Source organism: Podarcis cretensis (genome assembly GCF_951804945.1).
Source record: "Podarcis cretensis genome assembly, chromosome: 16".
In the NCBI taxonomy this organism is placed as follows: domain Eukaryota; kingdom Metazoa; phylum Chordata; class Lepidosauria; order Squamata; family Lacertidae; genus Podarcis; species Podarcis cretensis.
In genome coordinates this window covers 42,201,103-42,228,291 of record NC_137186.1, presented here as the reverse complement: position 1 = coordinate 42,228,291, position 27,189 = coordinate 42,201,103, and the positions used below count along the sequence as shown (strand labels likewise).

Sequence of the window (27,189 nt, the reverse complement as noted above, 5' to 3'; positions counted from 1 at the left end):
GACAAGCTGGGCGAGGGGGCGCATAAAGATGTTAAAAAGCATCGGGGAGAGTATTGCACCCTGGGGCACACCACACACCAAGGAGTGGCGGGATGACAATTCCCCCCCAAGCGCCACCCTCTGTCCCCGACCAGAGAGAAACGAGTGCAGCCATTGAAGGACTGTGCCCCGGATCCCCACGTCGGCAAGGCGGTGGTCCAGGAGTTCGTGATCGACCATGTCGAAGGCTGCTGACAGGTCTAGAAGAATCAGCAGCCCCGACTCGCCTCGATCCAGCTGCCTGCGGAGATCATCTGTTAGGGCGACCAGAGCCGTCTCGGTCCCATGACCAGCGCGGAAGCCGGACTGGAATGGATCCAGAGCCGATGTTTCATCCAGAAACCTACCAAGCTGTTCAGCAACCGCTCTCTCAATCACCTTACCCAGGAATGGAAGATTCGAAACCGGGCGGTAATTGGATAGATCTAAGGGATCTAATGATGTTTTCTTTAAGAGCGGGCGCACCACTGCCTCCTTCAGTTCCCCTGGGAATGTCCCGGTGCCAAGGGACAGATTGATGATATCCCCCAGGGGGGCCCGCACCTCGTCTGGACACGCTCTAATCAGCCAGGACGGGCACAGGTCGAGAGGACAAGTGGTGGGCTTTCCAGCTCGGAGGAGTCTGTCCACATCGGCTGGGGATATCCAGTCAAAGTGGTCCAATACTGAACCCGAGGACAGTCGAGGGGCCTCCAGTTCCTTTATTGTATCCAAATTGGCAGGGAGGTCATGGCGGAGCAACAAGACCTTCTCCGCAAAAAAGCTCGCAAATGCCTCACAGCTGTGTGTCAAATTGTTATTTAAATTTGGCTGTCCTTCGAGGGACGTTAAAGACCGAATTATACTAAATAATTGCGCCGGGCGAGAGCTAGCGGATGCAATGGAGGCCGAGAAGTAGGACTTCTTAGCGGCCTTCACTGCCATCTCGTAGGTTTTCATAAAAACCCTAAAAGATGTTCTTGAAGCTCCGTCACGGGCACCCCGCCATACTCGCTCTAGCCGTCTGAGGTCCCGCTTCATTTTCCGGAGCTCCTCGGTAAACCAGGGAGCCCGGTTTCTGTGGGGTCGCAGAGGGCGCTTAGGTGCGATCTCATTGATGGCTGCCAGGAGCTGGGTATTCCAGGCCTCAACAAGCTCAGTCAATGAGTCGCCGGGGGAGAAAGGTCCCGCAAGGCTTGACGGAATTTATCAGGGTCCATCAGCCTCTGCGGGCGAGCCCAAATTGGCTCGCCACCCAAGCAGGGTGGGGGTGGAACGTCAATTAAAAACACAATACAGCATTAAACATTAAAAACTTCACTAAACAGGGCTGCCTTCCGATGTCTTTTAAAAGTAAGATAGTTGCTTATCGCCTTGATGGGAGGCCGTTCTACAGGGCAGGTGTCCTACCGAGAAGGCCCTCTGCCTGGTTCCCTGTGACCTCACTTCTCACAGTGAGGGAACTGCCAGAAGGCCTTTGGCGCTGAACCTCAGTGTCTGGGCAGAATGATGGGGGTGGAGATGCTCCTTCAGGTATACAGGACCGAGGCTGTTTAGGGTTTTAAAGGTCAGCACCAACACTTCGAATTGTGCTCGGAAACGTACTGGGAGCCAATGCAGATCTTTCAGGACCAGTGTTACATGGTCTTGGTGGACATTCCCAGTCACCAGTCTAGCTGCCGCATTCTGGATTAATTGCAGTTTCCGGGTCACCTTCAAAGGTAGCCCCACGTAGAGTGCATTGCAGTAGTCCAAGCGGGAGATAACCAGAGCATGCACCACTCTGGCAAGACAGTCTGCGGGCAGGTAGGGTCTCAGTCTGCGTACCAGATGGAGCTGGTAGACAGCTGCCCTGGACACAGAATTGACCTGCGCCTCCATGGACAGCTGTAAGTCCAAAATGACTCTCAGGCTGTGCACCTGGTCCTTCAGGGGCACAGTTACCCCATTCAGGACCAGGGAGTCCTCCACTCCTGCCCGCCCCCTGTCCCCCCAAAACAGTACTTCTGTCTTGTCCGGATTCAACCCCAATCTGTTAGCCACCATCCATCCTCCAACTGCCTCCAGACACTCACACAGGACATTCATTGCCGTCACTGGATCTGATTTAAAAGAGAGCTGGATATCATCCGCATACTGATGAACACCCAGCCCAAACCCCCTGATGATTTCTCTAGGTGGCTTCATACAGATGTTAAAAAACATGGGGCAAGAGGATGGAGCCCTGAGACACCCCACAAGTGAGATCCCAGGGGTCTGAACATTCATCCCCCCACCACAACTTTCTGGACACTGCCCAGGAGGAAGGAGCAGAACCACTGTATAACAGTGCCTCCAGCTCCCAGCCCCTCTAGACATTCCAGAAGGATGTTATGGTCAATGGTATCAAAGGCCTCTGAGAGATCCAGCAGAACTTGGAAACAGCTTTCACTTTTGTCCCTAGCCCGCCAGAGATCATCAACCAGCGCAGGCAAGGCAGTTTCAGTCCCATGATGAGGCCTGAATCCCGATTAGAAGGGATCCAAATGGTCCACATCCTCCAGGCATGCTGGGAGTTGTTCAGCAACCACCCGCTCAATCCCTTAACTTCTACAACAGATGCTGCATTAAGGGGAGAATTAGCCTCCTGTTTTTAGCACACAAAAATTGTAGGTTGAGAAACCAACCTCAGGCTAACAAGTAGATAGATACATTCCTTTACTAAACAGAACTTAAGCAAGTACAGTATTGCATTCTCTTTCCCAATCTGTTTAGAAAAGATGTCAATTTTCAGGGATAAACCCCAAGAAAATAAGTTATTCAAATTAATTGATTTCAAGTAACAATTTACTACATGTATGCCTTTACTATAACTGATGGTTTTATTGTTTGCAATTTATGTGTAGTCGATCCAAGGCACGTGTATTTTAAAAAAATCTTAATGTGTTATTGGTTTATGGCAGGAAACATAAAGCTGTTGGTTTAAAACCACATAATTTATAATATAGTTTTATGGTGGGAGGCATGGCTGTTCTGAGATGGGAGGTCTGTGTGCCCTGTCTCACTGCTGTCATGAGATAAGATGCCGTTTATTCTCGATTCAGTAATGCAAATTGAGCTATATTAGGACTCTTAATAAAAGAATCAGCCATGGGCCCTGTGCCAGTCTCTCTGGACTCAACCAAGAAATGAGATGTTTGTGATGGGAATTGTCATCCAAAACATAATGGAGATGCCTTTGCTCTGATGCAATAGGGTGCTGGGTGGTCCAGTCATCTTGAGAAAATCAAAATGGTAGCAACGTCACAATCACACCATCATCCCAAGTGGAAAGAACCAGGCAGCTGAGTGGGCTAAATTACAGCAACTTTACCATCACGGGTCACCCACTCGTTTTTCTTAAACAAGGGGATTTGTGCCTTTGGTGTTAATCTTCAACACAGAGGATCAGGGGTGCCAACTTGAATAAAATATTGTGGCGGCCCAGGTAAGCCCCACACAATGCGGTGTACACACACTATTTGAATGGCAATGCCCATCAACTGGGGGGGGGCATGGCCCCCTCAAATATTTTATTGGGGAGGGCAAAGCCCCCTAGGCTCCTAGGAGTTGGCTTCTATGCACAGGACCATTAAAAAGATTGTAACAGGAAATGTGCAGGAAATCATAAGCTTCCTGAAACATTGGAGCTGAGGTGGAGGTATGAGGCACCCTGATAGTTATCTTTCCTTCTCCTTACACCTGAGCCCATGGCCAATAGTTGTCAATACGTATTAGAGGACTTTTTAGTTTGGATTATGCATACTTGTTTTCCTTCTACAGGGTTGGTGAACCTGTGACCCTTCAGTTGCTGTTGAACTATGACTCCCATAATCCTTGACTGCTGGCCATGCTGGCTAAGACTTAGGGGACACTGAGCCCAACAACATGTGGAGGGCCACAACTTCCCAGCCCTTGCCCTTCTGGTTTCTGTGCCTGTCTGAAGCAGCTGCAGTATATAACTGAAATCATTCACACAACTGTTACTGAAAATTGTGGACGGGGAGAACCAGAAACAAAAGCACAATTGTAAGTGGTGGGGGGCGGGAATGACAGTTTATGAAATACAGTACAATGCAATTTTCAAGACACCCAGGCTGCGTGCATTAAACTTTCACTTAAAAAACCCACTAGGGATATTTTTGTGTGACAATGAAGATGAACAAAGGAGTTCTGTATATCCTGCGGTCCTGTCCCTGACCACACCTAGTCCATTCCTACTTAAGCTGCCTTGTAAATACAGCGTCATTATGCCTGCCTCTCCAGATTAACAGACTCGGAAGAAGATCCAGCTACATCACAAGCCAGACGCTAAAGGGAGAGACCAGAAACAAAGGTGCAGAGCAACTTTAAGTAAATGCCGTCATTTGCCCAGGGTAAGAAACTTCTTCTAAATTAGTTTATATCATGTAAAATATTTTAAACTTGTGGTCTGATAACTATATTGTTTTCTTCATATATATAATAAAACCTTGCATGAGATCAGCAGACATATATTGATATTAAGAATAATTAAACAGATAATTAACAGATTATTAAACACAGTTTTACAAATTTATCTGATCATTGCTTTTAATAATTATTGCAGGTGCTTGGCATTATGGAAACTCAGTTCACTTCCAACAGCTTTCATATTGTGTGAGAAAAATAATCTTCCTGGATTAGCTTCCTGGCTTTATTTTTCTGTTGTTGAGACAAACGTGTATTTCTTTAGTCTATGACCCTCTCAATGTGTGTGTGCCTCTTAAAAAAAAACCCCTTCCATATACAAACACCCTGAGAAAGAATAGGATTTTTTTATCTTTATACTGAATTGGCTCATCAAATCTTAATAATGGCAAAAATGTGCAGTATGGAATAGGGCAGCCAAGCATATAAGCTCCAAAGCCCTGGGAACTGAAAGGGTGCAGCGCCCTTACTTCCCCAAAGTTTAAGGACCACTGCAGATGGCTATGTTGCAGTAGTGCTGTATATCAATTTTACCACAATGGATTTCCCACTTTAATGCTGGTTATTTGGGGCAGATAAAAAGATGCAAGCTAAACAATATGTACTCAACCCTAAATCAAAGCAAAAGTTTTCTGCCAGTCTGTCCATTAGATGCAATTATAACATTAAATATTAAAGGAGGCTCCCTCCCTTTGGAGGAACAGACTGCTTTTTATTGGTGCATTTAGGTGGTATTAATGCATTATCAGCTATATATTGAGAGGTTTTGTTCTCCAACTGCACACAATCCATTTGTGGGGGCTAATTTCCTCATGTTTGGCTGACCCCTTTGTGTAGTAATCATTTGTGTAGATGACATATTACTTGGTCTCAAACTCCTAATTTAGATTTTGCAGAACCACTTTCAAATCTGCCCAGAGTACTGCGACCATCAGCGGCCTGAGCACAGATATCTAGCCATTAACCAACTTAGAGTGTGGTCAAGCCCCGTTGAATTCAGCAAAACTTACTTATGAGTTAACGTGTATGTGATTGCTCTATTATATATATCGGCTTAGGTCACTGTTGTATATCACAAGATCAGTTTCTGCTTTACAATACAACTTTAATCCTACTTTTGTTTTGTCTCTGTCTCCCTTGCAGATCAGACTATTCCCATGCATTTATTTCCACCACATTGCAAAGCCAGAATCATGCAGGAATCGTTTGCTGTCCATTTCCTGAAGGTGCTGAAGGAACTCCTAGCTTTTGTGCTGTTCAGTTACACAGTGCTGTTAGGGGCGCTGCTGTTGGCTGGCTGGACCACTTATTTCCTGGTGCTTAAGTGACAGCTCATGTTTTCCACCAGCGGCTTACAGATGGAGCCCAGATGCACTGTCTATCCAACACCCAATCAATAAACACAATTCTATTTCTATTCTAGAGACTCGACAAGTTTATTTTGTTACCTGCTTAATTATGTACCTTTTAGATATATAAAATGCACGGCAAATTATTTTAATTATTTTTTGGTTGATTGATTGAGGTTATTTATATTCTGCTTTTCCACAATGAATTGTACCCAAAGCAGTTTCACAGCAAACAGTAAAAAACACTGAAATGAAGAGCGTTGGAAATATACAAATATATAAAATACAGAACATGTGAGTAAATTCTATCAAAATAACAAAAACAAAAAACAATTTCACAAACATTACCAAAAAAATAATAATCTCCAAACAATATAGGCTTAAGTACATAAATACATACCTGTTGCCTTTCTCCATGGAGTTTTCTTGGCAGGGATAATGGAGTGGCTTGAAGGTTCCTGCTCCAGGTGGATCACGTTTGGTCAAAACTCTCCACTATGACCTGTTCATCTTGGGTAGCCCTGCACGACATAGCTCATAGTTTCTCTGAGTTATTCAAGCCCCTTCGCCATGGCAAGGCAGTGATCCATGAAGGAGGAGGAGGAGGAGGAGGAGAAGGGGACAACAGAGGACGAGGTGGCTGGACAGTGTTCTTGAAGCTATCAACATGAGTTTGACCAAACTGCAAGAGGCAGTGGAAGACAGGAGGGCCTGGCGTGCTCTGGTCCAGGGGGTCACGAAGAGGCGGACACGACTAAACAACAACACCACATAAATACATAGCAAAACAAGTTAACCAACAATAAAGGTTCTGGTCTTGCTGCACTCAAAGGAGCCTGGCTTAATTAAATACAATTCAAATGGCATACTGCTGGCTTTCAGGCTACAGCTGCCTCCCATTTCCTTACTCCAGAGGAGGCTGACTGCAGCAAAAGGCAAATATCAGGGAGGGCAATGATGGTAAGTCTCTTCTCCAACCTTCTGGAGGTATAGACTGCTGGTGCAGATCTTATTGTGCTTTTTGCATATTGTTTCAGGAGTCGGTATTTCAGTTAGAAGATCAATTACAAATTTATCCTCTGAAATTCATCTTCTTTCTCTTGTCTCTCCATGGGAGTACTACTATAAAAACAGAAGCTAGTTGATCAGGCTGTAACTAGGTTCAGATGTTGACTTTTTAAATTATGATTTGTTACCTCACTTGGAGCACACTCCTGGTTTTCTGCTTTTAGTTTCTCTCTCTGATACAAAATCTCTGGCACAATGCTGTTTGGAGAAGGATTAAACCCCAGTGCAATTGTTCTCTTTAAAAATAAAAGCAACCAAGTTACCTGTGGGTCTTGTATAATTTATGTTGTTCAGATTGGGATTGTTTGCAATAAATCCTCAACAACTGCAGAGCAGAACATAAGATAAAAGCGTATCACTACACCTTGTAACAGCAAAACAAAAACAAACACAAATAATAGGAGGACTTAAAAAACAGAATGTTCTGAAGGTATCTACATGGGATACCTGAAGTAATCAATGCAAATTGATATTAAAAATATTTTTAGGAAAAAGTGACAACATTTAACCTTTCTGTTACCTATTTAATAGTTTCTCAACTGCTACATTGTTTATCGTGGTAAAAGGTCTGCTAAGATTGTTACCTTAAACCCTGAAAGAAATTATATTTTGGGACACAATCTATGAGGAAATGAAAAAAATTACGAAAAATTACATTTCACAAAAAACCCGGAATCATTCCTTCTTGGGATTCTAACTGACAATATTCCAAAAGAAAGATTAAAATTATTTTTCTATGCAGTGACGGCAGCTAGGATATTAATGGCCAAGTACTGGAAGGGTAACCATATACCAACTAGAGAAGAATGGCTACAAAAGCTGAGCCAGTACTTGGACCTCGCTAAGTTGACTGAAGCCTTAAGGAGCAGGTCAAATAAAATAGCCCAGAAGGAAGGGGAATCCCTAAATACCTACCTATCAAGTCAAGGTTCAACAACCAAGATTTGGTTGTGTTTAGAATAAACCCGTAAGTGGGGAAATGTCTCCTTATACCAAGATGAGGAATTTATTGAAATATAGAGATAATGTTTTAGTTATAGGAAATGAACCACTGTGAGGTCGATGGAAGTCAAAAAACCAAAAGTATAATAAAAAGAGATCTCCCCCAGAAGGGTCATTATCTCAGTAGAGAAATGAAATTCTGGGATGCCTATTATAGTTACGTTGTACAGTATTATGCTTATGTTCTTACTTTTTGCGTTTGCTCTGTTTTCTTTTTTTTTTTATTCAATTGAAATGTTTGTATACTTTGTTTCGTTTGTATCTGCATAATAATTCAATAAAAATTTAAATTGAAAAAGAAGTAGTATTTTAAACATCTAATTAAATATTGTATAAATCTGATCACCATGAAACTAACACTTAAAGTTAGCTATTCTACTATAGGTTTTAATTTGCTTAATGTTCATCAAGCCTTTCAGTTTATATTTAGGGAAATGTTCATTACGATTGTAATGGTGTATAATGTATATGTGTTTACAAGTTAATGTTTCTGATGATCAGAAGGGCTGAGATCTGGTCTAGATGCCATTTTATGAAATGTTACGTTTATTAAAGTGTAATACTGTACCTGCAAGCAATGCTGGAAACTGCAGCTGGGCAGTGTGCTGTTATATTCAGGCTTCCCACAGGCAGGATCTGGTTGGTCACTGTGAGAACAGGATGCTGGACTAGATGGGCCCCCTTGGCCGGATCCAGCAGGCTCTTCTGATCTTCTGAAAGCATCACACAGGCATGTGCAGATGGGACCTTTATGGGACTGTAGGTCCATGACTTAGGCCCACTCTGTCTGAGAGACTGTATTCCCCCATACAATCCTGCCTTCTCTGGGCGCACTGGGTGGGGACACAGGAGAGGGCCTTCTCAGTGGCTGCCCCCAGCCAGAATGTGGAACTCCCTCCCTGGGCAAGCTGAACTGCCTTCCTCCTCCTTGACCGGCACTTGGGAGAGTTTTATTGTTTCAATCGGCTTTTGGTAACCAACTGTTTTTGAAGGAAAGGGCTGGGGCTGTGATGCTTTGGTTGCAATGATCTGTATGTGTGTGTGTTCTATTAATGTTTAACTGTTTTTCATTATTGCTTCCTCCCTATGTTTTCATCTGTTTGATCTGTAGATGTGTTTCCTCTTGTGAGGGTTTTTGCTTGTTGCTTTTATTTGGGGCGGATTTGTCATGCTGCTCTTCGGCTTCTGGCGATTTTTCATATTATTTTTTTCATTTGTCTGTGCTTTTTCTGTTTTAATATGTCAGCTACTCTGGAAGTCTGAGACCTAAATATAGAGAATAAACTTCAGGCAAACTCTATTAACAAATCCGGGTCTCTTATCAGCCGCCTCTCTCGGGCAGCGCCAAAGGAAAGGCGCGCTTTTCCCCTCAGGGCGCAGCCAGGGCGGGGCGGGGCGGGCGGCTCGCCACGCGCACGCGCCAGGGGGGTCTCTCCCGCCAAAAGGATCACGTGCTAACACGCAAGCGGCCCTCTCGCCCCCCCCCCGCTGCTGACCCCGACGCATGCGTAAAAGCTCGTCCAAGGGCTTCGGCTTGAAACCTCCTAGAGCCAGAAAAATAACATAGTCACAAGGGCTCAACTTCCGGTAAAGAAACAGCCGCTGGGTCATTTCAACAGATGGACTCTGCAGGACCAGACGAAAGGACGCTCCGTTCCCACAGCCGTCGACGCCAATTCCATCTCGCTCAGGATTTCCAGCAAGTGGGACTCGGAGGCGCGTCGTCGCCCGTGGCGGCGGGCGGGGAACAAGCTTGCGATGTCCATAGAGGAGCGCCACTCTACCCTTTCGCATCTCTGTAGCGCGCACGTTCTCCTTCCTGCTCTGCGAAGACATAAACAGACTCAGAACCGTTCCAGAGCGGAAGTGACGATAGAAGGCGGCGGCTTCCTAATAATGAGGATTTTTGTCGTCGTTCTAGCTGTATAAATCCCTCATAGACCCAGCCGGGATCAGTCTCTGAGGAAGGCAACGGCGCGAAACGTGAAGACCGGGACTCCCGCAGAAGAAAAGGGGCGCGGAAGGCTACGTCCCTCCTTACGAAATATCTCTATGGCATTAGCCGTGGCGCTGGTGATGACGTATTTCTGCTGCGCCTTGACTGAACCAAGATGGCGACGGCCTTGAGTAGCCGGTGGCTGCGGAGCTGCTACGCTTTCTTCAGGTATCTGGGAAGGAACCAGCTTCCTCCACTTCGCTCTGCCGCCCCCGCAGCTTTGTCTCCCCCCAGCCGCGCCTTTTGCTTCAGTTCACTTCCATAGCAACGTCTGCCTGGGATGAATTCGCTCCCGGAGGTGCTGCCGACTCCTATAGGAGCGGCCCCTGCAGTGAATTAGTAAATCCTCGGTAGATAATTGAAGCGAAATTTGATCTGGATACCCAACTAAGTACAACAGAACCCAGTTTGTATTCACTGTACAAATCTCTCTTTTAAGTGTTGCTGTTGTGATTTTTAACTGCTCGTTCTGGACGTAGTTTGCCTGTATTGTTTTATTTGGATTATTTTGCTTGTATTGCACCGTGAGCAAATAAAGAAATCAATATTTGCATCTTCAAAGGTACAAGGTATCTTTGAAAATGTTTTATAGTCTAAATCCTGGAGGAGGTAGACTGTTTTGCAGTGACAGATGTACAGTTGAATTGAATTTTATTATTATGGTCACAGACCAGTTCCAGCTCACTAACAATATCAGGAAAATCATAAAACACAACAGGAATACATTGATGTGTACAGTTAAGGAGTTCCTGCTCAGTTTCCTAACAGCCTGGCTCTTGAAATGAGAGGACTGTAAGCAGGATTTGGCTGGCAGTGGACTCCAAATATGGTGGATCTTTGCTCATTCGTCCTCCAGAATTCATATTGCTTATAGCACTTGTACCTAAGATGGATATGTTTTTCCCCCTAGGCACAGTTTTCCCATCTTGGCAAATGGTAAAGCTCGTTGCATGTCAGGATTGAGGGGACCATGGAGCAAAGTGGTAGCACTGGGGTTTGGAGTAACCTTGTCTGCAATTCCTATTACACAGGTAATCCTCTGGGAAATATTTATCGGTTACAATGCCAGGACCGAAGGTTCAACTTAATTTTTAAATTCTTTGGTAGTCTCTCTTTTTTAAAACAAATCATTTCCCTTCCATTTGGGGTTTAATTTTTCTTCTATTTACCCCTCCAGCCTTTCTGTCCTTGTTACTCTTTTATCTGGAACTTGCTGCCTCCTGACATCTGTGTCTCTACTTGTTTGCAGCTGTTTAAACAGTACGTGAAAATGTGGCTATTTGTCAGGGATGGGCAGGAGCCAGAGGAACGGGACGGGGGTGATATGTGAGCCGAGGGAGGCAGAGACTGGTGGTGCAAGAGGAAAGTCAGGAAGAGGAGACAGGGCAATGAGAGACAGAAGAGCTGCAGGAGGCCTCGGATATTGGAGAGACTGAGGTGCTTCTAGAGACAGTCATGGTTTTGGAAACCCCACTTTGTTGTCTCCACGCTCAAGGAGAGGCGTGTAGTGCCTGGAACAGCTAGAGCTGCTGTTGAGGAGGATCCATGCACTTCAAGTTTAAGACAGGAGGGGATGGGGCCACACTGTAGCTCCAACTGTCCAAGACAGAGCACAGGACTGCTAGTCGTAGACAGCATGAGTATTCTTGTGATGTAACCAAGTGCTTTGCTAATAAAGAACTAAAAATTCAGTTGCTCATCCTTGTTGGTCTGGTTCAACACTGTGCTCTGCCTCCACAGTTGGAGGCATAAATGCTTCTGAATACCAGTTGCTGGAAACTACAAAAGGGGAGGGCTCTTGTGCTTGAATCCTGTTTGCTGGTTTCCCACCTGCATCTTGTGAGCCACTGTGAGAACAAGATGGCCCATTGGCCTGAACCAGCAGGCTTTTCTTAGGTTCTTATTATAAGCATACAGCACCTAGCTGCTAAGGTATCATTACTGCTTTATTTTTTTCTCATATAATTAACGGAGAAATCACAACATTTGGCTTTTCCCAATGCATTTTCTAGTTATTTTATTTGGTTATGGAAAGGTTTTAGTTTTACCAGAAGGTAAAGAACTAACAGTTCATCTATTGACAGCTGCACAGATCGCCATTAGTTATACCTGGGGAAAACCCAATGCTCTGACTTCAGATGAGTGGAGAGCTAAGGTGTGAGATATTGGACATATGAGAAATCTGACAAACTCAGAACAAAAGAAGAAAAGCCTTGGCAGTCTGTTCAGTGAAAAGTAGAGACTTTTTAATTATGTAAATATGGGATAATGTCAAGCCACATACTTTATTAGGAATTGCCTGAGGATAAGTAAACATTGTACTAGGTTTCAATAATTAGTTAACAGGTTTTACTCACAGTAGACCTACTGAAATTAATGGACATGTCTAACTTAGGTCCATTAATTTAAATGGGTTTTATCTGAGCGAACACTGGTTTTACCATTCCAGTTGTTTTAGGTCATTTTTTTCTTATAAGTAACAGATAGTATTATCATTTTGGTATCATTTTATATATTTTACACATTCGTATATATATTTATACTTTTGATTGGTGTACTCACTGTTACGCTAATAAAATATTTTTTAAAGTTAATGACTTCTGGCTTTTTTCTTTTTTGCCAGCAGCCATGTCAGGTTTCCAGATTCTGAAGAGCTATTATTTTGAAAAGCAAGCTGGCAAACGCATAATATTTGTCTTTCAGAAACATGATCCAAGCTCACTTAGCAATGAAGCGTTAATCCGAAGAGCTGTGTCTTTAGTAACCGATAGCACTGGTACCCTTCTCTCTCAAACAACATATGCGTTAATTGAAGCTCTAACAGAGTATACAACGGTAAGATGCTCTGTCTCTGAACTTCTGAATTCTGTAGCATAACACAAACTTTTAGTTAACTGGGTGCTACTGAGTATGGGTTGTTTCCTGTTGCAGGCAGTTTACACGTTGGTGTCACTGTACCAGAAATACACACACCTCCTTGGGAAAATGAATTCCAATGAGGAGGATGCAGTTTGGCAGGTGATCATCGGTGCTCGAGTAGAGGTAAGGAACCAGCAAGAAACCTGGGCTCAATGCATCTTTTTCAGGAACCAGTATTCCAGCATTGATATTCTGGATATGGACCCCAAAGGCCTGATTTCAAATTCCTTACTCCATTCTCACTTGAAACACAGCTTTTTTTTTTTTTAAAGGAGGCTTAACAGTGATCGGATATACAGCTGTAAGTTCAAATGAGAGTGGTTGTAAATGAATTGTGCCAAATCAGAAGTTTGCTTTTATTTAACCTAACCTGCTTATAAAATGTTTATTTTTGGTGGAATAAGCAAGTTCAGATGCTGTTTCTCATTGTAGCTTTTGTCTTTAGATGACTGCGAAGCAACAGGAGTACCTCAAGTTAGAATCCAGGTGGATGACTGCATTGCGCCTTTCAGAGATGGCAGCAGAAGCAGCGTATCAGTCTGGTATTATTCATTGAAGCATATCCCCATCACTGAATAGCTCCCCACTGTTGTCCTTTCCAAGGCATTTGCATCTTAGGACAAGTTGTATTCACTTGAATTGTCTCTCAAACACTTTGGTCCAGAAGAGTGTACGTGTAGGGGTGTTCCCACACCTGATTTTGGAGTTTGGTTTGTACCATAGAAGCCCCCCCCCTTCCAAAAGCATATTGGAGATGTTAAAAGAAAATAGCACAACATGCATATATGTGTTTCATCAAATGCAGACCATGTTTGGAGAGATCTTTTTAAACCAGCCTCAGGATTTGTTGTCCTGTGATGTGGTGAAAGAAAATAATGGAAGGAATTCTGCAATACGGGTGCAAGGAAAGTCTGCATCTGCAACCATGTATGCCTGCACGTTGCTGTCATATGACAGCCATGTCTTAATGTGAATGACATGTGCCCATCCATGAACACCCTTGAATCTGTGCCTGGACCCAAGTCCAATCAGTGTTGTGGTGTAAAACTGCTGATTTTAACCTTACTTTTTCAGGAGCTGATCAAGCATCCGTTTCAACACATAACCACATTCAGCTGGTGAAAACCCAAGTGCAAGAGGTGCGGCAGCTGTCGCAGAAAGCAGAGACTAAGCTGGCAGAAGTTCAAACTGAGGAGCTCATGAAACTGACAGAAGAGCCACCGTTGTTGCCAGCCGGTCGACAAGCCAGTGTGGAGGAAACCGATGAAGAAGCCTACCTGCGTGAAGACTGAAGTGTTGCTAGCCCTGAGGATTTTGCCCCCAACTTTGATGGGGGAAGGAGGCACTAAGTTGAAATACCAACCTTGTTAGCTGCAGGTTTTGGACATTGGAAGTTGTGTTTCTGATTTGTGGGAAAGTGTTTCTATTTAAATCAACTATGCAAATGTGAAGGTAGCCAGCTGAGGGGTCCTTTCTTGGCTGTGGAGATCTATTGTTAGAATGGCTAATGAAGATGATTCCTCAAACTCAAACAGGTCCTCAAACTCTCAAAAGCCTGGAGCTAATTGTACCTTCAATTTCAAAAGGGTTGGGTTTTTTCTTTGAAACTATTTACTTGGGTTGTAAAGGAAATGAAGTCATGCCAACTATTATTGCACCTGAAATTTCACAAGTTGCCAGAAAGTCAGTTTAAAAGATAAATGTCACTTGTGTGTGTATATGCTCCCCCCTAATTATGTGAACTTTAGCAACCTCTTTTTAAAAATAAAAGTTAGCGGGACTTCTTTTAACTGTAGCTAAAGGCAGTTTCTTAATAGTGGACTGTGCAGACAATCGTCCCAGTATGGCACAGGTGATCTACATGTTAGCACACAGTAGCTGAAGTCACACAAGGGTGTCTCATTACATAACCACAACCAACAACAGCAATAATTTAATCACTCAATTCAGATAGCTGCACCCAGCAGTGGGAATAATCTGTTGTCCTAACATTATGGAGTAAAAAATTCAAAAGGTGATGGGGAGAATAGGTTGTGCAGCATCTATCACACTACTAAAAGGCACCTTTCAAGACAAGTGATTAAAATTTTCAGTGCAATCTTGCACATTCAATATGACTTACTCATAAGTGCATTTAATCTAACTCCAACAAAACTGTGTTTCAAATCAAATATACCTCTTAGAGCTTATAAGATATAGAGGTGAGTTTTATCTTGCTCAAACACAAAGTGAAGAGAACCCTTTGGAATGCTATGTGAGCCAGGTAATGCCAAAAGTGAAGAAAGAAAGGCGGGCTAGGCTTTTTTGTAAAGGCAAATCACTTCCTGTGGTCAGATGGAACTGTTGCACACAAACATTCACTTCTCATTGCTGCACGCATCATGGCTCAAGAAACACACCACAAGTGTCCTTTCATCTCCTTTTTCATACCACCATAATTGAATGCCCCTTGCTATCAATTACAGCCCTGCATGAACACACTAATTGTAAAAATAATAACACATTTATGCCTCCCCAAGAAAGACACCATTCTCATAGATTGCAAACTAAATTTAATGTTCTATTCTCCACCCACCAGCTACCAACTTTAGGGAACCATAAATCAGATTGCATCAGAAAAGAAAGTAGTCACAGTTCTTTTTTAAAATACAGGACCCCTGGCCATTAGCTCCAGTCATGACCGACTCTGGGGTTGCGGCGCTCATCTCGCTTTATTGGCCGAGGGAGCCGGCGTTCAGCTTCCGGGTCACAGGAAAGGTATGCTAAAAGGAACAGCCGAGATGTGGGCCTTGTCAGCAATGATTTGGATTTCTGCTGTTTGACAATGCATGATGCTTTTTTGGAGACGACAAGGCAGTCCATCAAAAGAAAAACTGCAGCATGGAAGGCCCAGAGATTTTCAGGAGAGGAGAATGCAAAAGATGTAGCTTGAGAAAATGTAAGAAGGGGAGAATCCAACTTAGCTGATGACATTGCATAATAATAATTTTTAAAAATCAATACAGAAATTTGAACAACAACAATAATATGAAAAGATGGGTCTATGTGTGCTTGTAATGCACAACACCCTTACAACTAAGCCCAGGAAAGTTACCTGCCCATTAACATCTTTACTAGCCTGTTCACTTACCCTGTTTATGTAAATTTATGGAGCTGACAAGACTAAAAAATGGGTGATGGGGAGAAGAGAAAAAACACGGTTTTCCAATTTATTAACATCTTCCCCCTCCCCCCACTAGCTGGTCACCTGGAGACACTTCACACATGCAAGTGATCAGCTGCATTGCCCATTTTCTGTTCCCTGTCTCCCTGCAATCTTTAATTTTAAATGCTGCATAGACATTTCTTCTATCCATTTTTCTCTGTTGTCGCATGGGAGTTCAACCCCTATTCTTCCAAATAATTCAGCATTGGTGTGAAAGGGAAGGAAACGAAGCAAGCCAGGATTATTTGCAGTTCCACCCCCAACACAGAGTACTTTTCCTGCCCAAATTCCAGTGAGAAAAATGACTACTGAAACATGAAAACCATGAAGACATGTTATGGCTCTTGGTTAGGCATGAATATATTGTGCAACATGTATTTTGTTACAGCACAGTGACTTACCCCTTAGGTTAATACAGAGGTTACCGTAAAAGACGATTCGGGGTTTCTATCTTCAGAGTCCAGCTACCCAGGCCTAGTGAAGCACTCTGCACCTGCCTTCCTCCAGATGCTTAACTACAGCCCCATCTTCCTTGACCCCTGTCTACTGCTAATGAAGTGCAAACATCTGGAGGGGCCTCAAATTGGGAAGAGAAGCACCTGAGTTTGGAGAACAGCTCAAAATACCCCTGGACTTTACGCCAAGGCCAGGGTGGCTTGCTACAGTAGGAGACTCCAGTGGTCTAGCGACACTACACATTTTAACAACTTTAGCTGTTGTGGGTCCTCTCTCCCTGAGAATTATGGGATTTGTACTTTTACAAGCTCATCCCTCGTCTGGAAGCCATGAAAATAATTAAACATGTTTTAAACTGATCTAAACCTGTGTAGAGGAGACATGTCTTGATGCCAGATTAGAAGAAGACACACCCTGGGGTTAGTCTGATGGGGAATGTTATTAATTGTGCTTTTTCTGTTAAAGAAAACATCCTGCCTTTCACCATCATGTAACCCAGGGTATCCACTGGTGCTCTCTGCTTATAAGAAGAGTCTGCTGGACCAGGGCAATGGTCAGCATCCTGCTCTTCTGGGAAGCCCATGAGCAGAACTGGGTACCATAGCAGTCTCCTCATCTGTAAGTACCAGCAACTGGTGCTGAGAGGGACGTTTCCTCTGACAATAGTGGAAGAACATAGTCACTATGGCTGGTAGTCTTTGATAGCCTTATCAGGCACTGAACAGACTGAACCTGCGTAGCTCCATTTTGTGTGCCCTCAGACCACATCCTGCAACCAACATTCCACCAGAATATTTGAGACTTCACATATTCGCTAGTGAGACATTTACAAAGACTGCCAAAAGTATTACACTGGTTGCTTTACCTTTGACCGTAGTGCTTCAAGACAGAAAATACGATTTTTTAATGTTTTCTCTCAAGTTGAAGTTTTTTCTCTTTATGGACCAATGCACTCCTGATGAGTGGGACGCAGGTGGCGCTGTGGGTTAAAGCCTCAGCGCCTAGGGCTTGCCGATCGAAAGGTCCGCGGTTCGAATCCCTGCGGCGGGGTGCGCTCCCGCTGCTCGGTCCCAGCGCCTGCCAACCTAGCAGTTCGAAAGCACCTCCGGGTGCAAGTAGATAAATAGGGACCGCTTACCAGCGGGAAGGTAAACGGCGTTTCCGTGTGCGGCTCTGGCTCGCCAGAGCAGCGATGTCACGCTGGCCACGTGACCCGGAAGTGTCTCCGGACAGCGCTGGCCCCTGGCCTCTTAAGTGAGATGGGCGCACAACCCCAGAGTCTGTCAAGACTGGCCCGTACGGGCAGGGGTACCTTTACCTTTACCTTTTACTCCTGATGAGTACTTCCAGTCAAGGTGAAGCTGGTGCAGCAGGTAACCAAAGAAACAGAAACAAGAGACGACTTTATTTTAGGATGCAGGGAGAGCCTGGCCACAGCCATTTACTCCAGTACCAGGGAGAAGATGCTACCAGGAAAAGCATGAAAGCAAACCCTCCCCCCCCCCCCACTCCTCCTCCGCAGCAGCTGCCTCTGGGCATGGCAGGTTGCTAACTTTTGAGGACATCTGTAAATAATTTCGGGGGTGGGGGTGGGAAATCAGTGCAATAAAATTATTCTACAATAAACTATCTTAAAAAAAAAGGGGAAAGATATCTGTTTATATCAATTTAAGCCAGCTCCTATCAAAGTCTCAGTCTGGTAGTTTTACTGCACTAGACACATCCTAATCTATCCTATAGTTTCTGAGTTACTGACGTGGCACATCGGAGGTTGTCGTCTTTCAGCAACGTCCACATGACCCACAGCTCCGTTGGGTTCAGTTTGTGTATAATCATCAGTTCTTTGTACAGGCAGGGATCAAAGGGATTAAAGGGCCTCTGGATTCCAAAGGTCTTAAAGCCAGGGTGGTGCATTGGGATGATCCCCATTTTGGCCAAGCACATCCCAACAAAGACATCGTCTATTGGGAACAACTCAGTGTCCTCAACCGTCACCTGCAGCTGCTGCACCATCAGCCGTGACATGACATAGCCGCCGCCGCCAGCATAGTGTGGATAGAAGGATGCCGGATACATTGACTCTGGGATGAAATACTTGGTGTTGGTGTTCCTGATTGGCCGGGCTTTGCTGATGACATCCCCAGCAAAAAGGTATTTGTCAGGGTCCAGATGCTCAAGGAACTCTACAATGTTGTACGTGTTCACAAAGACATCATCATCGCCCTTCAACACAAAGCAGGCATGGGGGCAGTCCTCTGCCACCCACCGAAGGAAATGCAGCTCCTTCAGTGTCAGGTTGAAGAAGTTATCAACAAAATCCCACTGGAGGATATCGTCAAACTCCAGGTTTTCATAGGCCAAAAGCTGGTGGAGGGAGTGAGCCTGAACTTTGATCTCTGAGCGGCCAAGCAAGAACAGGAGCCTCACCAATTTCCCACCAATAATGGCCTCCTTCCCCCAGGTGCTCCTGATGGCTGCGCGGCGGTCTATGTTCACAGGGGTGGACTTGATTGCTAGCAGGAGGAAGGTCTCTGCAGCACATCTGGAGGGCTTCAGCAATGTCGAGAAATTCCGGCAGTGTTTATAGGTTAAGAAAACACGGTGAACCTCAGGGAGGGAGGGAAAGGAATTCGCGACCATCATGTCTGGCAAGCATTTGCTTGATTTCACCAACTTGGGAACGCTCACGTTTGGCCTGCGCAGTTCTCTGTTTGCCAAAGACGCAACCAGCTTGGCATCTCTCCTTAAGTAGACCAAGCATGCAAGTAATAGAGCTGGTAAGATGTACACCGAGAATCTTCTCATCCTGGTCTGCATCTCAGCTAATGTCGGAGAACTGAACCCCTACATGACAAAGATGGAGGACAACTGCGAGGTTACTTTTCCATGTGCTCTGTATTAAGTTAAGCAAGTGAGCACATAATCTGTTCTGTCTGAAATATTATGAGCACAGGTGGGATTCCTACTACCTTGATAAAATCACACAACCCCACACCCAATTACTTGGGCTGTCAATCCGATTAAATAAATCTTAGCAAATAGTATGAGTTTCAGCAAATTAATTGAACAAATATGAATCTGAGCAAAAATAATGCTAAAGCAACAACACAGTTCCTTGCTGAAGAGAGGGAAGCAGTAGTTGCCAAATTCATTTATGGGTACTTCATATTGTTAGGATTATACGTATGTCAAATCTGCTACAGATTAATCACAGAACACTATGTAATCAAAGGTTTTTTTTAATTGGTTAGATTAATCAATTAAATATTGCAGACCTGCTTATTACCTCAACACCCTTGTAAGTTGTCTTCTTAAAGCCCTTGCTATTGTTTTTACCAGGACATAATTTCTCAGTGTTTCTACACTAAGCGGGGCATTCATTTTGGGTGAGCCAACATGACTAGCTCCATGCAGGCATCAGATTCCAAGAACTGCCACTTTCATTGCAACCCACCAGACACCTAAGAAGCAAATGAGTAGTTCTCATGACTGTAAAAAGACACAACTGAAGACATAGAGGCAGTTGGCTCAAAACAAGGACTCTTAGTAGGATGGAGCGGAATCCAATTCACAAACGGTGTTTCGTGCAAGTGAGGTTATACCTATGATTTCACCATAGTGTAATACACACCTTCCCTGGCTCACATGGAGCTGTGCCTTGCAAGTAAAATCAGTGGGAAGACTTACTTGCAGAAGAGCTCCATCTGTGTACTGCAAAAGACATGAAGCTCTGGATCAGAATCCCTCTCTCAGAGGCACACGCAAGCTCCTAGTTCTGCTCCTATAATCTGCACTCACTTACCCCCTCCCTCAGTCACCACTCACCACAACTATGTTCTTTTCTCCTTAGCTGACATTTCTCTAACTATTTCTGCCCCAAGAGCATCGGAATAAAGGCAAGTGGCTGCCCAGCTACCTAAACATTTGCTGATGCAAACTGACACGGATGCCTCCAAGTTGCCAGCTGGTTGAAGAAACTGATGGAAAAGAAAAATGATGAAAATAAGCAAGAGGCAGTTACAGATCTTCAGGTTTTGAGTTTTCTGGGTGCAGAGCAGAAGAGCTCCTTCCCCCAGCTGGCATGGTGCAAGTTCAACCACACAGATCAGCTGCTGTGGACCACACAAGAGTCTCATTGTGAAACCAGGTGGTCCACGGAGCTGCTCCCAACAGCCAAAGGAAGTCTCAATTAGCATCATTTACAAGCAGTTGACTATTAGCAACAAAGAGCAGGGATTGCCTGAGTACCACCTAAAGGGGCATTGGTCGGCTGATCTAGCACCTGGGCAGGAAACCAGGGTGTTGTGTGGTGGCCTACTCTGGTTAGAAAAGAGGCAAGCCTGACTTCAAAACCTTGCGGCTGAATGTGGTTCCTAGTTGCTTATTAAGCTTTAATACAGAACTGAAGTGTGCACACTTCTGCCCCATGAGATGCCCTACCATCACGTCCACCCAAAAGTTCATTTTTGTGCAAGTAACTACAAAGTGTGATGCCTCATCGCCAATCCTGGCTGACATACTTCTAAATAAAGGTCTGGCGCTCCTTCCCTGGAGACTGTGCTGTACTACATGTCCTGCTGTCCTGAAGCCTTGTCTCTTTTAGACTGCCCAGTGCAGCAATCCATAAGGAAGTGTCATTGGCCCAGTCCGGTGGAACTCTCTGCCACTGGAGAGTCAGCAGGCACCTCCTGTGCCAACTTTTAAACACCTGCTGAAAACTTTTCTGCCAGGCCTATACAGATAATTAACAGCATGACTCCAAGCATGGGCTACTCGTGTCTGTTTTTAATTTCCTTTTGTTTTTAACTTGTTTTAAATTTTTCATGATGTATTTTTATAAGAAATAAATAAAATGATAAATCAGTGTTACCTTTTTGCAAGCTGTCAGCCAAGCCTAAATTTCCCCAGCTGCTTCCAGGTGAGCAGGCTCAGGGCAGAAAAACAAAACCCTCGAAAAAACCTGCGAGAAAAGTCTCTGCGCGTCCCGGGTGGGCCGCTGCAATCCTCCGAGAGCGCGGAGAGCCGAGGGGAGCCGAAGGTGGTGGCCGGCCGGCAGGCAGGCAGGCAGGCAGAAATCCGCCAGGTCCAGGTCGGCAAAGGCTCTCCGCTTGTCCCGCTGGCCCCGCGCCCCCGGCCGGCTGCCTGGCCCTTCCTCCCAGGGGCGGGAAGGCGCGGCGCCGCGCGCGGATCGGGGCTCCGGCCGCCCTCGCCCTCGCCGCCGCCTCCGGGGAGCCGCCTTCCCCCGGCCAGGGCGGAGTCCCGCCGGACTGGAACCAGCGCTGCGCGGGGCAGAATTGAATTTTGTTTTTCTCCATCCCTAGGCTATGTACCCATTAGGCCTTGAAAGAATATTCAAAGTACATTCTTTCCCTGAAAGAATTCTGGGCAGTAAAGTTTACCCCAAGCCGAGCTACAATTTCCAGTGACTCTTAACAAACTACCAAATTAATGTACTATTCCATATTTGCTAATTAATAAGGATCACAGTGCTTTGTAAATGGCAGCCATTCTGCACGAATGAAAGAATTTATGAGGAATACACGAACATTGAAGAATGCTGGAGAAGGAATTGGGGGCCCAAGGCTTTGGAGGAAGTTTTAGTCATGGGCAGGTTTGTGGAGGTGCAGGTGAGATGACACCAGCACCACGGATGCCCCAGGCAGGAATACCATCTGCATGGACCGGGGGGTACTCAGCACCTCTCTCTTTTTAGAGTATTTTATTGATTTTATAATAAAATGGCATTGATCAACTTCCAACAAAACCTGCAGTCTTACATGCATAAATTAGAAAATATAGAAGGGACACTGTCAAAACTGAATCTAACCCTCTTTTTCTGAGCAGTAGGACCGCCCACAACTGCCATCACATTGCAAAGGTATCTCACCTTTGAAATGAAACGACAGCAACCCCACGGACTTATGGTGTCTTTATTTGCAATATTAGGGTTTTTCCAGACTGGCAATTTTTGTGGAGGTGCTGTGCAGCAAAAATAATGCACGAGTGCTGGATTTAAGCAGGAGAGTGTGCAAATTATTCCATTTTATTAGTTGTTCTGTGATACTGCTGCACTGTTACTGGGGTCTGGAGAGGCAACAACATCAGGACAAAAAAAAAAGCAACCCCAGAATATGTATGCTCTGAAAAGATACAGAATTTCAGGAGGAAGTTATGGGACACACACTGATTGGAAATGAAGCCATATGCCTGCCCCAAAACGTTTGCATGTGCCAGCGTGACTGAAAGCAGAATCATGTATAACCACCCTGACAAATCATGCACAATAAAGAGCACCTTGCTCAGCTGGCTATGGTGTGGTGCTGATAGTGTCAAGGTTGCAGATCTGATCCCTGTAAGGGACAGCAGCCCAGTTTATTGTGCCCCCTCACTTTTGCCCCCCTTCTCAAGGCTCTGTGAGGAAACCTCTTTTCCTTCTGCAAGGAGAATGCAATGCCTGCTTCCGGGGGCCTCTGGATGTGTGGTGGGCACGGAATGGAGAATCGCCTCCATGGAGGACAGAGAAGGGAGCTTTGAGTGTGTGGAGAAACTGGCCTCCTGTATGGGGCAACATTTACGTTTCTTGCTCCACCCACTTTTGACTGGCCCCACCCACCACCAGCACATGGCCCTCAGAAGGCTGTCCAGGAGGGAATGTGGCCCCCAGGATACAAAAAAACAAAAACAAAACCCTGCCTGGACGAGGAGAAGCAGCAGTGTGGAGAAGCTGAAGAGGAGGGAAGAAGGGAAGAGATTGTAGAGCAGAAAGGAGAGTGGAGGCTCTAAGACTCTGAAAAGTCCTATGACAGAAGCTGTTATTAAACTGGCGACAGTTAACTGACATTATTCATTGAGTAATCAAACCCCCAGTTGCCAGGGAACTAGCAGGAGTTTCAAGTTGGGTCAAGTGTTGTCTAATTTTGTTCCTGAAGTGGCTCACAGCGTTTAACTCTTACAAGGTAAATAAATATTGTTTTATTAGACTCCTGAGTGATTGGAGGGGTAGATTTCAATTTTATCTCTTCAGGGATTCCCCTACACACCTGTCCATTGTAGCTCTGAATCCCCAAGTGTCCAGTTCTCCCCTCAAAATAATGTCTATTTCCCACAGGGTCTCCTACCACTTACAACCAACCCATAGCAATATATCCAACATGGCAGGTTGTAGGTCAGCCCCCTTGGCCCCTAATTTCGAGTGCCTGATTTTGACTGACAATGAAAATATTTCCCCTGCATTTTCAACTGTTTATTTTAACCTTTGCTTGGACAGTTAGTTATTCTGTTCCTGCGGCCAGTTCTGTGCCAACAAAATACTCAAGACGCCAACTTTTGTTCGGTTTTTGTTTCAAGGTTCTTGTTATGTAGTGAAGTTTCACCCTGGGCCAGCAGGGGGATACTGTATATAGTTTTCACTCAGGTCTGTAGATAGTTTTCACTCAGGTCCACGTCAGTTATTTTAGGCGGGAACTCTGGGCTCTTGTTGCTACAATGTTGACAGCCGGCTGCCTATAAAAGCAGGCCGGCTGAGCTGTTTGCAGTCAGTTCTATTCCAGCTTACAAAATAAAGAGCTACTTGGAGAATCGCTGTGTCGTCTGCTATGTCAACCCACAACTTAACACTGGCGACGAAGGTGGGATCGATGGACATCAGAGCACAGCCAGATGCGGCCAGCCTCTGAACTGAGCTGAATCACTGAGCTGAATCACAGAGCGAAATCACTGAGCGAAATCACTGGACAGAACCAATTCAGAGCTGACTGTTCTGGCTAAGAGCACTGTGTTCCATCCATCGCCCTTCACGCTGGCATCGGAATCATGGCTTCACTTGTGCCTCTACCGCCGTTTGCGCCAGCCTCTGAATCATGGGACTCCTACCTCGCTCGGTTCGACTGCTACCTCCAAGCCAACGAGCTGACAGCAGTATCAAAGGATCGGAAGCGGGGCCTATTCCTCAGCCTCTGTGGGCCTGAGGTGTTTAAGACGGCCCGAGCATTGGTTGCGCCTGAAGCAGTCCAGGCAACACCATGGGACACGATCCAAGAGAAGCTCCGCAACCACTACGCATCAAAGCCGTCCAAGATTGCTGCCCGCCATGCGTTGTACCAAAGGAACCAGGCAGAGGGGGAGTCAATCAACAACTACACCACCGCCCTGCGACAGGCTGCAATGCACTGTGAGTTCCGAGACTTAGACGATGCCCTGATGGATCGAATCGTCTGCGGGGTCCGGGACATCCATCTGCAATGGCGTCTCCTCACCAAGCCAGACCTCACGCTACAGAAAGCCATTGAGGAGGCTGTGGCCTCAGAAGCTGCTGAACGCTCCGCCCAGGAGATCCGCAAGTCCAGCAGCCCGCGTCTTGCTAGGGAGCCAGTTCCGGTGCATCATGAAGAGGCCAGCAGTGATGAGGCATCCTCCAGTGAAGACGATGACGTGCACCAGACAAAGCGGGAGCGCAGGAAGTTCCAACAGAAGTCCAAGGGCCAACCGGAATGTGCCGGCTGCGGAGGCAACCATTCCCGTGCCAAGTGTCGATTCAGAGACGCCATCTGTAGGAAGTGTTCCAGAAGGGGCCACATCGCTAAGGTCTGCCGATCGGCTCCGTCTGACACCCCCCCTTCATCGACTCGCAAGTCCAAGTCTTCACTCCAGTCTGCCAAGGAAAGTTGTTTCGCTCTCACCAACTGCCGCTGCCCGTCTGGAACCACGATTGGCCAAACCGACTTGCCTACGCGACGCAAGCTGAACGTCACGGTGCTCATTGAAGGAGCTCCATGTGACATGGAGATCGACACCGGGTCTGCCCTGTCCATCGTGTCATGGAGCACCATCAAAAGACTGGTACCCAGAGTGTCCAAAAGGCAACTCGACTCTCACCGCGTACACCTGAGAGACTACCAGGGAAACGACATTCCCGTGGTAGGCGTTGGCCGGTTCCGGATCGCCTTCAAGGATTTTTCGGGCCTGCTCCGGTTGGTGGTGGTCGAAGGTCAGCGGCCAAGCCTCCTAGGGCTAGACTGGTTTGATGCCCTCGGCCTGGAAGTCACCGGCATCAACTGTATCTCTAACGCAGAGACTGAGGGTCTGGTCAAAGACTTTGCCGAGGTTTTTGACGGCACCTTGGGGCAATATACAGGTACGCCCATCTCCTTTAGCCTTGATCCACAAGTCGCCCCCATCAAGCTAAAGCCACGCCGGGTTCCCTTTGCTCTCAAGGCTAAGGTGGACGAACAACTGGACAAACTGATCGCCCAAGGAGTTTTGGAGCCGGTTGACCACGCCAAGTGGGAAACCCCCATCGTCACGCCTGTCAAGCCCGATGGGTCGGTGAGAATCTGCGCTGACTACAAGTGCACGATCAACAAGGCACTTCAGCAGCACGCTTATCCGGTTCCTGTTGTCCAACACCTGCTGCATTCCCTGGGTGAGGGTAAGGTCTTCGCTAAGCTGGACCTTGCCCAAGCCTATCAACAACTGCCAGTCGATGATGCCACTGCTGAAGCCCAGACGATCGTCACCCACCGGGGGGCATTCCGTTGCCGCCGGTTGCAGTTCGGGGTGAGTGTGGCTCCTGGCATCTTCCAAAGCCTTATGGAGCGTCTCCTGCAAGGGCTTCCGGGCGTGGTACCATATTTTGATGACGTCTTGGTGTCTGCAGACTCACACCAGCAGCTGTTCGAGCGCCTCCGTGCCGTGCTGACCAGGTTCCAAGAGGCCGGGCTCAAGGTAAAGAGGGAGAAGTGCCAGATTGCCGTTCCACAGGTAGAGTTCCTGGGCTATCTTATCGATGCCTCCGGCCTTCACCCGACCACATCCAAGATCCACGCTATCCAGCAGGCCCCCACCCCAAAGAACAAGACGGAGTTGCAGGCGTTCCTGGGGCTGCTGAACTTTTATAACATGTTCCTGCCCCACAAAGCCACAGTGGCTGAGCCTCTTCACCGACTCCTTAGCACTAAGACGCCTTGGGCCTGGGGTCATTGGGAGACGGCGGCCTTCAACGCGGTCAAGGCTCTCCTTTCATCAGACAGTGTGCTGGTACAGTACAGTGAATCCAGGCCGCTGGTCCTTGCCTGCGACGCCTCACCTTTTGGCATCGGTGCTGTCCTTAGTCACCGTTTTCCAGACGGAAGAGAAGCACCGCTCGCCTACTTTTCCAGGACGCTATCTCCGACGGAACGGAATTACAGCCAGCTCGACAAGGAGGCACTGGCACTTGTGGCTGGAGTGAAGAGGTTCCATGAATACCTCTATGGCAGGACTTTTGACCTCATCACTGATCACAAGCCACTCCTGGGCCTCCTCGCCGGTGATCGTCCAACTCCACCGGTCCTCTCGCCACGCATGCTGCGATGGACTGTTTTCCTGGCTGCCTACCACTACCGGCTCATCCATCGCCCGGGGAAATCGATGGGCCATGCCGACGCCCTCAGCCGTTGCCCTCTTCCAGCATTTGTGGAAGACCCGGCTCCAGCTTCATCGCTCCTTCTGATTGAGGATCTTCCGGCAGCGCCTGTATCGGCTGCCACTGTGGCCTCCGTGTCTGCCCAGGATCGCACCATCAGCCGGGTGCTCAACTGGGTGTGGAGGGGGTGGCCACAAGGGCCTTTTGCATCGGAGTTCCAGCCCTTCGCAACCAGACAACATGAACTCTCAGCTCATCGCGGCTGTCTGCTGTGGGGAGACCGTGTCATGATTCCCCAGGGACTCCG

At 46.3% G+C, this 27,189-nt stretch overlaps 3 protein-coding genes across 6 annotated transcripts; 2 read left to right on the top strand and 1 right to left on the bottom strand.

Moving 5' to 3' along the window:
* The first annotated feature begins 1,331 nt into the window (after positions 1-1,331).
* LOC307205391 (uncharacterized protein) lies at positions 1,332-5,905 on the top strand. 2 transcript variants are annotated; one of them, XM_079957695.1, is made up of 4 exons: positions 1,332-1,585; positions 3,820-4,065; positions 4,303-4,412; positions 5,629-5,905. In XM_079957695.1, exons 3-4 carry the CDS (start codon positions 4,394-4,396, stop codon positions 5,811-5,813), a joined length of 204 nt encoding a protein of 67 aa, XP_079813821.1. In that variant the 5' UTR covers positions 1,332-1,585; positions 3,820-4,065; positions 4,303-4,393; the 3' UTR covers positions 5,814-5,905. The 2 variants fall into 2 exon arrangements, with proteins under 2 accessions (XP_079813821.1, XP_079813822.1); XM_079957696.1 differs by lacking the exons at positions 1,332-1,585; positions 3,820-4,065 and having other exon boundaries at positions 4,108-4,412.
* A 3,827-nt stretch (positions 5,906-9,732) lies between these two features.
* Positions 9,733-14,609, top strand: DIABLO (diablo IAP-binding mitochondrial protein). Its single transcript, XM_079957832.1, has 6 exons — positions 9,733-10,068; positions 10,811-10,931; positions 12,604-12,735; positions 12,832-12,942; positions 13,265-13,361; positions 13,894-14,609. Exons 1-6 carry the CDS (start codon positions 10,016-10,018, stop codon positions 14,109-14,111), a joined length of 732 nt encoding a protein of 243 aa, XP_079813958.1. The 5' UTR covers positions 9,733-10,015; the 3' UTR covers positions 14,112-14,609.
* Positions 14,610-17,864: 3,255 nt separating this feature from the next.
* On the bottom strand, positions 17,865-23,371 carry B3GNT4 (UDP-GlcNAc:betaGal beta-1,3-N-acetylglucosaminyltransferase 4). 3 transcript variants are annotated; one of them, XM_079957805.1, is made up of 3 exons: positions 22,904-23,371; positions 20,397-20,457; positions 17,865-19,324 (listed from the first exon to the last, which is right to left on the bottom strand). In XM_079957805.1, exon 3 carries the CDS (start codon positions 19,295-19,297, stop codon positions 18,215-18,217), a length of 1,083 nt encoding a protein of 360 aa, XP_079813931.1. In that variant the 5' UTR covers positions 19,298-19,324; positions 20,397-20,457; positions 22,904-23,371; the 3' UTR covers positions 17,865-18,214. The 3 variants fall into 3 exon arrangements, with proteins under 3 accessions (XP_079813931.1, XP_079813929.1, XP_079813930.1); XM_079957803.1 differs by lacking the exons at positions 20,397-20,457; positions 22,904-23,371 and adding an exon at positions 21,351-21,494; XM_079957804.1 differs by lacking the exon at positions 22,904-23,371 and having other exon boundaries at positions 20,397-21,225.
* Positions 23,372-27,189: the final 3,818 nt, after the last annotated feature.

Coding starts and splice junctions, on each gene's coding strand:
- DIABLO (XM_079957832.1), top strand. CDS start 10,016: ATGGCGACGGCCTTGAGTAGCCGGTGGCTGCGGAGCTGCTACGCTTTC. Junction 10,932..12,603: donor CTGCAATTCCTATTACACAG/GTAATCCTCTGG, acceptor TTTGTCTTTCAG/AAACATGATCCAAGCTCACT. Junction 12,736..12,831: donor CTCTAACAGAGTATACAACG/GTAAGATGCTCT, acceptor TTCCTGTTGCAG/GCAGTTTACACGTTGGTGTC.
- B3GNT4 (XM_079957805.1), bottom strand. CDS start 19,297: ATGCAGACCAGGATGAGAAGATTCTCGGTGTACATCTTACCAGCTCTA.